The 12,529-nt window shown below is 45.9% G+C and overlaps 1 protein-coding gene across 1 annotated transcript in view; it reads left to right on the top strand.

The window, feature by feature from the left end:
- The window catches only part of CYFIP1 (cytoplasmic FMR1 interacting protein 1), a 62,181-nt gene that overhangs the window by 674 nt on the left and 48,978 nt on the right, over window positions 1-12,529 (top strand). The window contains exons 2-3 of the mRNA XM_084301294.1: window positions 11,636-11,759; window positions 11,939-12,028. Of these exons, the coding sequence (XP_084157420.1) occupies window positions 11,643-11,759; window positions 11,939-12,028 (207 nt within the window). The 5' untranslated portion in view covers window positions 11,636-11,642. The remainder of the gene's footprint in view (window positions 1-11,635; window positions 11,760-11,938; window positions 12,029-12,529) is intronic.

Below are 12,529 nucleotides of genomic sequence, written 5' to 3'. Positions count from 1 at the left end.
GATAAGGGCCGAAACATTTCATCCCTTGGAGTCTTTCTTTCAGCCCCTGAGGTGTCCCTCTAGCTCCTCAAAGGCTCAGTGAAGCGTCTGCCCCTCGGTGAGCCCTCGCTGCCTTGCTGGCTCATTCCCGTGCCACCCCCCGGTAGGTCCGAGTGGCATTTAGACATGTAGATTGTTATTTATGCTACTGGGAAGTCGTCTGGGAGTCTGCCCCGAGTGGAGGAAAGCTGCCTGGAAGGGTTTCTCCCTAATTACACGGCCCTGCTGCTGTAAGCCAGGGGAGAGGCAAAGCGTAGGTTAGGCTCTGCAACAAGCACGGTCCTTAGTGCGTTCCCCTCCTTTGTCACAACTGTATTAACTTACCGAAAACTTCCCCGTGCGGTGTCCCTGCTTGGCAATTTTTTTCAGTGAGGCTTCTAATAATACCCTCAGATAACTTTTTGTTTTCCGGCTTATGCTGGTATCAGTTGCATGTATACAAACTGCCTTACGCACAGGCTGAGTCTGCATGCTCTGTGCTCACAAAGGTTCTTGCTTCGTAGTTTTATCCAACTCCTGCTTTCTGCCCTTTCAAAAACTCTTTTTGTTTCTTTCCTCCTGACCTAACATAACAGACTTCTCAGCATTCCCAAACAACTGGCCCGTGAAGCCTGGCTGGTGCAGGCAGCCGGCATTTCTGTGGCTGCCCAGAAGGAGGAGGAGGAGGAGATATTCGGAAACAGCCTGCACAATATTGGGGTGCAGCAGCATCAAAGCTTGCTCGAGGAGATGTGCAGTTCATTTTCTTTTTCCTTTAAAGGATAATGTTGCTGGGTAAGACTGCATTGTTTGCAGACCTGGGGTTTGGTCAGCTCACGTTCAGGGTGCTGAGGAGGAGAGTGGAGCAGCGTTTGAGATGTGTTCAGACCTCTGCTAACTGAGGTCTGGATATTGTGTTATCTATTAAGGGGATTTGAATTGTGACAATTGTTCTAAAAAATCCACGTTATGAGAAAGGGAATGTTCCACAAACAATCCATACTCTTCATTTCGTAACTCCTGAATGACTGCTTGACACAAAAAATTGTAATTCTTTAGTGTACAATGTACACTATCTAAAGCATTTGTTAACAAAATCCTCGTTTTTTCAGTTTGCTTTAGGTAGAAATCTGCCCCTAGGCTTGAAGCCACAATCTCTCTTGACCAACTACACAGACCTTAAAGTGTAATTAATAGATAGCTGCTCCAGCTGCATGATTATATTAGACGTTGGACTCATATGTGGCTTAATTTTGTTTAATGCTTTCTTTATTCTCTCTGGGAGAGAGGTATCTTGGAAGGTGACTAGTCCCTGAGAGCAGGTGCCATGATTTTTTCATAACTTGTTTCTCAGAATCAGCAGACTTTATTTTGTTCTTTGCTTTTTCTTGAAAGACTTATGAGACATTCAGATCAAGGCTTGTTTAAAGAGTGGAGACTTCAGAGCAGTTGTACTGGATCTACAAAGTTACATAAGACGGAACAAAAATCCCTTACAAAGCTCCTTTTCGTGGATTCAGTTTTATTCATCGGTCAGCCAGAAAGCTGCTAGAATAGCTTGCAGTGTTACAGAAGAGAAAATTAATTTTAGGATAATTTCCACATGCATTTATGTATGAGTCAAGATGATCCCATTTTACAGTCATTGCTCCGTGTTCTCGGGGCGAATTCTTAATGTGGTTCCTTCACTGTACCAACAAGTAAAAGTAAACTTTAACATTGGGCAGTGTGCTGTACCGTAGTGAATCAGAAGTCAAGATGTGACCGACTTGGCTTCTCTTGAAACAGCGGCAGGGAGAGTTTCTGAATTTTTATTGTCTATATATTTTTAAACAGCTGTAGCTACTATGGCAAGCCCCAGCTCAAGAAGCAAATATTCATGACCTGCATTAAAGGCTTGTTTCTGTAGGGGTTTTGCAGGAGCTTGACACAAACTGAGCACAAACGGCCGGCAAAGTGGTTCGGATGGATCCGTGTGTGCACATGGGAATGTGATTCATGGAACTGCTTCTGAGCTCCCCTTGGATGTGCTCTCGATTAGATCTCTTGGTAATCTGAGAGCGAGAAGTAAACAGAACAGGCTTGGAAACTCCTGATATCCAGAACATAAAACTTGCTACAAGTGGCCTCTCTTCTCAGGAGGGGTGTGAGAGGAGGAAAGGTGGGCGTGATGGTCCTCCAGCTGGGCAGGTCGTTTCTGCAGGTCTTGTTTTCGGGAGTGTTGGTCAGGAGGTGATAGAATGACCAAACAATTTTTTAAAGCCAAGAATGACTCAATTGGAGCATAAAATGCCTTTTCCCCTCCCCTTCCTCCGCCCAAAGGCGTCTTAATATTTTAGAGAAGGTGCAGACTTAGGCTTTTTAGATGACTGTTCCTACAAACGGTCAGCAGGGGTGAGTCTCTGTAATGCTCTTATGAATGCATACAGTATAAAGCATAAGAAAAATAAACAGTGCTGGATGTTTTAGAAAAAAAAAAACACAACTAAACACCTGTTTTTCAAAGCCAGCACTATGTTAGGACATAGAGAAGGCTCTTGGGAGACCTCATGGTGGCCTTCCAGTACCTAAAGGGGGCCTGCAAGAAGGCTGGGGAGGGACTCTGTCAGGGAGTGGAGTGATAGGACAAGGGGGAATGGCTTTGAACTAAGAGGAGATTTAGATTAGACATAAAGAAGAAGTTCTTCACCCAGAGGGTGGTGAGGCCCTGGCACAGGCTGCCCAGAGAAGCTGTGGCTGCCCCATCCCTGGAGGTGTTCAAGGCCAGGCTGGATGGGGCTTTGGGAAACCTGGGCTGCTGGGAGGTGTCCCTGCCCGTGGCAGGGGGGTGGAACTGGGTGGTCTGTAAGGCCCCTTCCAACCCAAACCTTTCTGTGGTTCTCTGACATGGGTCTTAAGAGGTGATGTGCGAGGTAGTGATTCCAGAAGCCATGTCTGGAAAATGACTTGAAAAGAGTGCACCCCCCTCTCCCTGGAGGAAAACAATGTTTTCTTCCCCACCCTGGCCCCTGATGTTGTGAAACCAAAGCATGGTTCAAGACCTTACATGCTGAAAGAAGCAGTTTGTTTAACAAGAGGGGTTGTGTTATTGCGTGGACCGAAACAGAAAGACTCCAGGCTCGGTCCCTGTGGGTCATTTCCCTCACCTGTAGCATGGCAGCCTGGTGCTCTACCCACCAGCATACCTGCTGCTTTCAGTGTGTGTGTGCAGGTGGGCCCTCTCGTGATTAAATAACAGCACTGTGTTGTCTTCCCTCTAAAAAGGATAACCCACCAAGCCCGTGTGGAAAAGGCAGTTCGTGAGCAATGTGTGCCAGCAGCCTTTCCACAGGACGTGTTTGTGGTGCTGTGTCTGAGGAACGCACACCCGCTTCCTCCTCTTCTTTCTGGGATCACGGTGGTTCTTGCTGTTTTCTTCCTTGTTCCTTGCAGAATCCTTGCATTGGGAATCTTCTCCTTGCTAAGAAACGAGAGGGCTTTTCACAGCTGCTGAGCATGCCCTAAGTTGAGTGCTTCGCTGCTGTGCTGGGTTTGAGGCATTCCCAAAGCAACGCCGAGCAGCGTTGGCTCCTAACACATCTGCGTGGCATTACAGGGGCTGGTTCACAGAGCTCCTGCAGCAGCGGGAGGAATCTGAAACACCAGGATGGGAAATGTGCACGCTGAGGGTGGCTGCAGGAGATCAGCAAAACGCCCAACGCAGCAAAACACGAGGAGAAGATCAAACCAACCGGGGAGGAGTGAACTGCGTGAGGGGAAAAGCACATGAAAAAGGGAAGGGGAGTTAGCCAAGAAGCAATCAAAACGAAGAACTGGAAGTCAAAGGACAGCAAAACCTAAGCTGTGCTTGCTGCAATTCAAAGACGGAGCATCAGAGAGTGTCAAAAGGGCGAGGGAAATAGGCGCAGCAGAACCCAAGCTAGAGTGAGGGGATAGACAGAGCTTCAGCTTCCTTCTGTCCTGAGGAGAGGCCAAGTACTGCAGCAGGGTTTTTCATATGTGTGGAAGTTTTAAAATTCACGTGTTTTTTAATGTGGTATTCACGCAGAATATAAATTCAGCTTGGTAAGAACTAGCGAGCAAATCAATACAAGCCACCTGGCCCCACCAGTAGTGGGTACGTATATTTTTTATTATTGTTATTTTGAAACCAAGGGGCTTGTATTTTGGGCTCGAGGCTTAGTTACACAGATAAACCAACCCACGGAGAAGGCCCGTGAATTCCTGCAGTGCGAGTGCCGTTGCAGAGCAGACAGACCCTCCCTCCTCCACCGCGTGCGTGGGATTCCTTCCGAGCGAGGAACTGCGGGGCTGGGCCCCTGCCGTGCCACCGTGGGTTTACAAACAAAACGGGTGGCAGTGAGCAGAATCAGGCTCCTGTTTTTGGAGTGTGTGAGTTGCACTGTGTGGGGCTATCACTCGACCCTAGGTTTGATCATCGGGACGTTGCTGGGCTGTAAGAACGTGGTAGGAGGCTGGTAGCCCTGGAGGAGGGGGGGCGCCTGCAATTCCTCCACGAGCGTGACTGATTCTCAGCTGCCTGCTGCTCCGTGTGTCAGCCAGCCGCTGCGTCTCGGGGACCACGGTGCTGGCAGCAGCGTCCTGCTGCCCTTGGTGGTGCTGTGGGCAGGGAGGGTCGGCCCTGAGTCACGGCAGCGTGGCTTTTGGGTTCCACGCACGGCGCTGCGGCCGCTTCCCCGAGCATCCGGCACCGCACCGAGTTCAGCATTACTCTTATGTGACCGTTCTTCTAGGGTTTGCTGTGCTGCCGGGGTAGGATAATTCAGTCTTTTTTGATTTATTTATTTTTTTATTTTCCTTTTTACACTTCCTGAGCCTTTTTTACTCCAAATGCAGGCTTCGTGAAAGCTTAGCTGCCCGTCAGATCTGTTGCAGAAAGGACGGTCAGCCGCTGTTTGCTTCCTTCTGTCCCTTACTTTAATAAGGTGGGTCAGGAAATGATGTGAAAGGACTTTTTCTTTGCTCCCTCAGCTTATGCAAATCTGTTGCTTAGGAACGAAGAGGAGCTCCAATCCTGGAAAAAAAAGCACCCAAACCCACCCCACATGAATCCCCTTCGCAAAAAGGCAGATCCTGCCATCAGAGCACTGAAAAAGAGCATTCAGACGGGACAGGTCCAGCGTATTGCTGTTCTCTGAAGCAGTTCAGTTATCAGCTTGTTAAAATCGCTTCTGCTCAGCCTGAGCCGATAGATCTGCAGCTGAGCCGCTGCTGGTTTTGAAGCTTATTTAAGACCAAACAAAACTAAAAGTGAAATTTTGAAAGAGATCTTGGAAGTTGGAAAGAAAAGTGAGCATCACAGTTGTTGCTGTACTGTTCCTGGGAAGGAAGATCAATTCCTTTCATTACCTTTTGCCTTCATAAGGGCCCGTTGTGTTCGGTCTCATGGTTTATCTTGAGCTGGAACACTACGAGGAATATTGAATCAATTCATCTTCATAGAAAAATGATCCAATCGATTTTCTGCGAGCCAATAACGTGGAAGAATGGCACAAGGGAACAGAAGAAATGAGAAAAATGTTGCGTTGCTATAGGGATAGAGCTGAACGTCTGCTGTGCAGAGCCAGCCTGCTCCTGCGGGAATGCTGTCGCCGATTCCTATGGAGATCGCTGAGGTCCCAGTTCATTAGATCATTCGCTTGTCTTTTTAAGTTTATCCCTATTTTAATTCCTCTCCTACTGTGGATGGTCTGCTTGAATACCTTTGTGCCTCTTTTTTTTGAAGGATGTGCTTCTTTTCCCCTTCCTTAGCTGCTGCACTTAGAATTATCTGAATTTTATCATCATATCCTGCCATGTGAAATAGATTAAGCTTTGGCTTATTTACTTCTTTAAGCCTGTTTTTAAAAATCAAAACAACTCGTGCAAAGGCATTCAAATTCACAGATTGCACCACAATCATAATTTTCAGTATCCATGCTAGGCTTAGTTTAAGACTCCTGGTTTAATTTGAAATTCAAAGATGCTTTTGGAGACTTAGGAAAGAAAAGAGCCAGTGTCAAAGGAAGTGCTGTTTAAAGTGCAGACAGACTTCCTCTTTGTCTTATTTTGAGCCTGGGAACATGCACAAGCACTTGGAGAGGCAGTGCATCTGTTCAAAAACAAAATGGAAAAATGTGTCCAGTGGGCTGCAGAAAGGCACAGGGAATCCCCTCCCAGCACCTGCCTGCAGTCAAATACAGCACTGTTCTCGTCTGTGAAATCATAAAAATTTCTAGAGCTTCTGTTATCCAGCAGTTTTTTGATAAGTCATTTATAGCCACCCTTAATTATCTCAGGCTTGGGCATGATTCTTCTTCAGTTTTTTTTTTTTTTTGGATAAGAAATAGTTTTTTTGGGGTTTTAAGGAAGTTTTTATTTATATCACTTCCTTTTTTTAAATGCATTTGTAGATTTCACAGCTGTCAGGCTGAAGTATAACTATTTTTGATGGATTCATGCTTGTTTTAAGAGTTCATGTGTGCTCAGAACTTGTGGTTAAACGAAAATACATACTTTTTTTTTTTTTTTTGAGGTCAGTCTTTAAGATACTGGCGTAGATACAGATGAGTCCTTGTGGTCTGACTTGCATCGTGTGTAAAGCCATGCGAGCAGAGATGCAGGCACGTTACTGCATCTGCAACAATTCCTGGAGCTCGTGGTTTCAGTAGAAACCAGGTGCCAGAAAGTGCACAGAGAGAAGAGAGAAGCACATCGACCTCTGGGCGCTCTGGCAACCTTGTTAAACCGGGAGGAAAAACCTCAGGCAGAAGCGAAAAAGATGGAGTGCATCTTCTGCAGCTCTCTAGCACAGCCGTCCCCCAGATGCCACGTGAAGCTGCAGCTTGGTGAGTGTGTGCAGGCAGCCCGTAAGTTTTGACCAGGCGTGGAGGTGGTGCTGACCCCCTGCTCGTCACACGTCCTGTGCTGCACACTCTGATCTTACTGAACAAAGATTTTCATCAAGTGCTATTAGTGGAGAAGGGCTTTATTCTTCATCTGTACGCAGGTCACCCAGCCCAGTTCTAAGGTTCAGCTTTTCGTGGTGACAATCAGTGTCCCTCCGAAGTTCAGATGGATTGATCCTGAAGGCCATTAGAGGCTGTTTCTGCGGGAAGTCTTGCCCAAGTGTTTGTGGCAGAAGCTTAAAAGGAACTGCTTGGTCATTTCTGCACTTGCAAGGAGGTCTCAAGAAGCCTACGGTTACTTAAGTTCGTTTGCTTTACCCTTTTTTAAGACTTAGTTGCCAGCTACAAGTTACATCTTCTGCATCTGGGGTGCTGTTGCTGACGTGTTTAAGAGCTATCTCCTACCATCTGCCAACATACTCCTGTTTTAGGTATTTATAGACTATTTGTGAATTGTCTCTTGATCTTCTGCTTGATAAATAATTTGACTCGCATAACTCTGTCACTGGCAGAAATCTTAAAAATTCAACAGTGGTGTTTTTGTGTGTGTGTGTCTTTTTTTTTTCTTTTTTTCTTTTTCTCCTGCCTCCTTAATTCCTTAGGATTTTTTTTTTTTTTAAACTTTGAGCTTGAGAGTGGAATTGTATTACAGCAGTCCTCTTTTTTTTCATAGTGGTTCTGGAGTTAATGCACTTTTCTCTCCGCTCTAATTTCTCAGTCCTTACTTTCTATACTTCCTATTTTTTGTTATTTTCTTCTGGTAACTTCTAATTGGTTGTTGCTGTTCAAAAGACATAAGCAGGAGGAAATTATGGGAAAATTATATATGTATCTGTTTTTATTCCAAATAGTTTGAAACCTCAGAAGGGCCTAAAGAGCAAGCTGAAAGATGCATGCTGGGCATTTTCTGATATGCTTGGAATTAATCTTTTGCTATTACGTTATTCTGTAGGGATGGAGATGTAGAAAAGCTTTATTGATTGCTGTTAGGATTGACCCTCATCTTTAAAAAACAGAGAGTGATGCTGAGCAGGGCACTGCGTGCAATGCCATTGCATGACTGTGAGCAATGTACGGAATGCTGACACTTAAATAGATCAGCAAACCTTCTGTCTGAATGATAAGCAAGTTCCTAAGTCAGATCAAAATGTAAGTAACACTGGAGGAGCTTCAAGGTCTGGTGCCTTTCCTTGTTTTGTTTTTCTTGTGGACCAAATGTCACGGAGACAGCATGGTAAGCTCTGCAGCATAAGCTTTTCTGGGCAGCTCAAGCTGGTGCTCGTCTCCTCCAGAAACGAAAAAGAAGAAAATTCAAGCTAGTCAGTGACCTTGCACTAGCATACACAAAGTTTCCCTAAAAAAACCCACCTGTGAATGATGCCTCTGACCCTTGGACATGATGGGACTTCACACTGTAAGACTGAAGCTTGCCTGTACAGGAGACAGGGATTTTTGTGTGCTGGCTTTGAAATCCACAAAAAGAGGCTGGGAATCGGCCCAGACACTGCTGTCTCAGTTAGAAAGCTGAGTGTGCTCCTCAAACACCAGCATTTAGCTAACCAGCATGTAGGGTGTGGGAGTCCTACTCCTGAAGGGAGGATGAAAGGTAATGAGTGTTTGTTTTTAATAAGTTGTGCACTTCGAGGAAAACATGTTCCTGGAATGCTTTGTCTTTAGTGCTGTAATGCTGGTTGTGATGCAAAGATAATAAAATGGGGGAAAAAAAATCAAAAGTAATTCACACATTGTCTTCTCAGGTAGGTGTAAACCTCAGGTAGGTGTAAAGCTGAAAACACAGCATCACAGGAAAGTAGTAGGAAATAAACCTCACAGCTTGGGTAAATTGACTTGTATAACTATAATTATTAGAGTAACTACGGTGTTTTAATTTGTTCTCATTTAGGTAAACTCCTAATCAGACTGGCTTATGATTTTTTAAGGAGGTCTTTTGCAGTTTATCATGTTCTCTGCCAGAAGGGAGTCTGCTAAAATGCTGGTGCTGCTGCCCAGTAATTTCACCTGTAACTTCACTCGGACTGAATGAGTCTCAAGGAAGCAAAACCATCCAGTTTCGTGTCTTGGGAATTTCAGTTTCCTTAATTTAATTTTCCTGATACTTGAGGCGGGGGGGGGGGGGGGGAACAAAATCTCTTTTTGCCAGCCGTTTGTGTTTGTACATCAGAAATAACTTTTGTCTTTTGGAGCTGGTTTTATTAACATCAGCAGCAAAAAAGGAAGGGGGGGAAAGCAACCTTGAAGAAAATCTTTGCTGCCCAGGTGGCAGGGCTCGTACATCAGGAGCTTTTGCTCCTGCCCTTCTCGCTGCTCTCAGGCCTCTGCTGCTTGGTCCCAGGGGCAGAGGGCGAGCAGAGCCGGGCCCTGGCCACGTCTGCAGATGTGTCAGAGCTGGGCAGGAAGGGGCTTCTTCCTCTTTCACGTCTTGTTAGATAATTGAATTAAAAAGCAGGGAACTGGCATGCTGAAATGGCTTGGCCAACCAAGCACCAGGCATGCGGATCAAAGTTACCAAATGAGGCCGTGAGCGACCTTAAAACAGGGCTTTTGTAACAGTCTGCACGCAATTAGTTACGTTCTCCTGGGCCCAGAAATGCTGATTTATCTTTGTGAAATCATGCCGAAGGGCTTGGAAAAAACGTGCCGTCCTGTATTTCTTCTCACAGGCCAGGGGCAGCAGGAAGCCATGTTTCCCTGCCTCACACCTCCCTCCTGCTGACAGGGGTTCAGTGGGTGTGTGCTGTGAAATGGGTGGTGGCACTGTGAGTGAGAAGGGATTGGGGTTTTGCTTGTGTGTGTATCCTTGGCTCTCTTCTGTGCTGGGGAACTGGGGTGTGTTTGAGGAGGAGGAGCACGGAAGGGCTGAGGCTGTGGGGGCCCTCTGGAGGCCACCAGGCCCCAGCCCTGCCCCAGCAGGGCCACCCAGCGCAGGCTGCCCAGGCCCATCTCCAGGCGGCTTTTGGAGATCCCCAAGGAGGAGACCCCACAGCCTCTCTGGGCAGCCTGTGCCAGGGCTCCTCACCCGCACAGCACAGAAGTGCTCCTGGGGCTCAGGGGGAGCCTCCTGGGGGCCTGGTTTTGCCCAGGGCCTCTGCTCCTGTCTCTGGGCACCACTGAGAAGAGCCTGGCTCCATCTTCTTTGCACCCTCCTTTCAGGTGTTTATGGACACTGATGAGATCCCCTGAACCTCCTCTTCCCCAGCTCTCTCAGCCTGCTCATAGGAGAGGGGCTCCAGCCCTTTGATCATCTTCGTGGCCCAATGCTGGACTCTTTCCAGTATGTCCATGTCCCTCTTATACTGGGGGACCTGGAACTGGACACAGTGCTCCAAGCATCCTTACTAGTGCTGGGGAGGATGTTTGGGCTGGGGAAGGGCGCTTTGTCATTTTTTCTTCTGTGAAGCGCCAACTCCCCTTTATGTGGTTAAGTGGAGTAGCTTTTAGCTTGAAATGGGGAACCCTTATTTCTCTCTGGGTTTTGAGTATGGGTGGAGGAGGTTTTCATAGCGGTTTGTGGCTGTTCACCTGTCCCATGCCACAGCACGGGAGGGAGCTGGGCAAGTGGGGATTTCTGCTCTGGTAGTGAGTCTGTGGGGAGAAGTTTCATGTATGAAGGAGCCTCTCAGTTAAGCTATCGCAGGTAAAGTGCATTGGCTTTTATTTTAGCTAAAGCTTGATCTATAGATACTCACAACAAAAATATTAAAATAACGTTTATTTGCGGTGCTCTGACTTCTTAGCAACTCTCATCCATTTCCTTCAGGCTGAAACTGTTAAGAGTTCAACCTCCTCACTGGACCTGTGCCCATACATAAAGCTTTTTTTGACATTTGCTTATTTATTGGAGGGAAGATGCTGTGTTTTTTTGCCTGCCCCTCATTGGGAATAACCATGGTGGCTGTGGAGGAGCTCAAGCTGGGCGTGGGATGGTGTTGGGCAAGCGTCCCAGGGCAGCTCTGCCAGCAAGCACTCCTGTCAGTCCAGTCCTTCATCATTTTTCAGCAGGGATTGCCGACTGCATGATACAGATGCTGCTTATTTATTTATTTTAATGAAACCTCACGTGCTCAGGCTTGAAGCACGGCTGGAGCCATGGTTTCAAGAAGCAAAAGGCCTGCAGATCTTTCTAGCGTAGCTGTTTGAATGTGTTGGCAAGCTCTCTCCGTATGTGGTTTGTTGGTTTTGCAGCTACAGCTTTGGATACCGGTTGGTCTCTGAGGGCAGGTAGCTTATCTGTTCTGAGCGTTTCCTTCCTTTTGCTTTGGTTTCTGTTTTTGCTTTTTTTTTTTTTGTGGCGGTGGTCTGTTTGTTTATTAACAACTTCAGATTGGCGTCCTTATGGTTAGATTTGAGGGCAGTACTTCTTTTCTGTGCGTTGGAGGCCATTTTTTCCTCTGTTTTTGCTGCATTTCTGGTGTGCAGCAGTGGGGAAGGAGAAACGTTTCTCAGATCATAAAAGGAGGAGGTTGTCAGTCCTAAAAGTCTTTTTTAAACTTGAATACTAAAACCAACTGAGTTTTGGTTTTACTATTTCCCTTCCATTACGGTGTCTAGGACATGTCTTTATTGATGGGAAATACTGCATATTTCCCCCAAAAGCAGGAGTTCCCTGCTCTTTGCTACGTGTACGTGCAAGTATACACATGTGTATATATATATATATATATAAATATTTGTTTTCTTTTAAACCACAGGTGCAAAATGACTGCCCAAGTAACACTGGAGGATGCCTTGTCCAATGTGGATCTCTTGGAAGAATTACCACTGCCAGATCAGCAACCATGTATTGAACCCCCACCATCATCTCTGCTTTACCAGGTCTGTTGTCATTTCAGGAAAAAATAGTTTTGCGGATCTTTTGCACAAGTGTGCGCTCTTAAAAAGCAAACAAATAAACAAAACAGCAGCAACCAAAAAAAACCAAACATGTTCACATTTACAATATATGTAAGTCCTTTTCCCCACCAAGGATTTGATTCTATCTGTTTTCTCTGCAGCCAAACTTCAACACTAACTTTGAGGACAGAAATGCGTTTGTCACTGGTATTGCAAGATACATTGAGCAAGCTACAGTCCACTCTAGCATGGTAAGTGGTTGTTCAGATACGTACTTTTTCTTTTACCTGGAATAAAAAAAGAAGAACATTGCTCTTGCGTTTCATTATTGTGGTCACAGAAAACAGGAATCCAGGTTACCTACAACGCTTTGAGGAGGCAATAAGATGAAAAAGCATGTGGCATTTCTTTGTGTACATGTACTTCTCGATAATTTTAGAATTTACTTTTTTCTTGATCAACCAATGTTGCTCAAAAGTTTGATGCTTTCGCTGTGCATTTTCCCAGTGTTCTGAGGTGAGTTAGTTGTGTTTACAGCTTTCTGTTGTAACTTAAATGAAAAATTAAAAATTTCCATCCTCCCAAATTTCTTCTGCTTCTCCGTCGGGTTAGCGGTGTTGAAGGGCTTTGTTGGCTTCTTCGCTCTAAGTGTATGCGTTAGTGGTTTATTGGCGTCCTTTTGGATAAGGTCTTCCGTGGTGAGTGTGTATGTTAGTGGTTTATTGGTGTGCTTTTGGATAAGTTCTTCTGTG

Source organism: Netta rufina, assembly GCF_964035555.1.
Source record: "Netta rufina genome assembly, chromosome: 1".
NCBI classification, from domain to species: Eukaryota; Metazoa; Chordata; class Aves; order Anseriformes; family Anatidae; genus Netta; species Netta rufina.
Note: the sequence above shows the minus strand (reverse complement) of the source record. Positions and strands in the feature narration are given on the sequence as shown.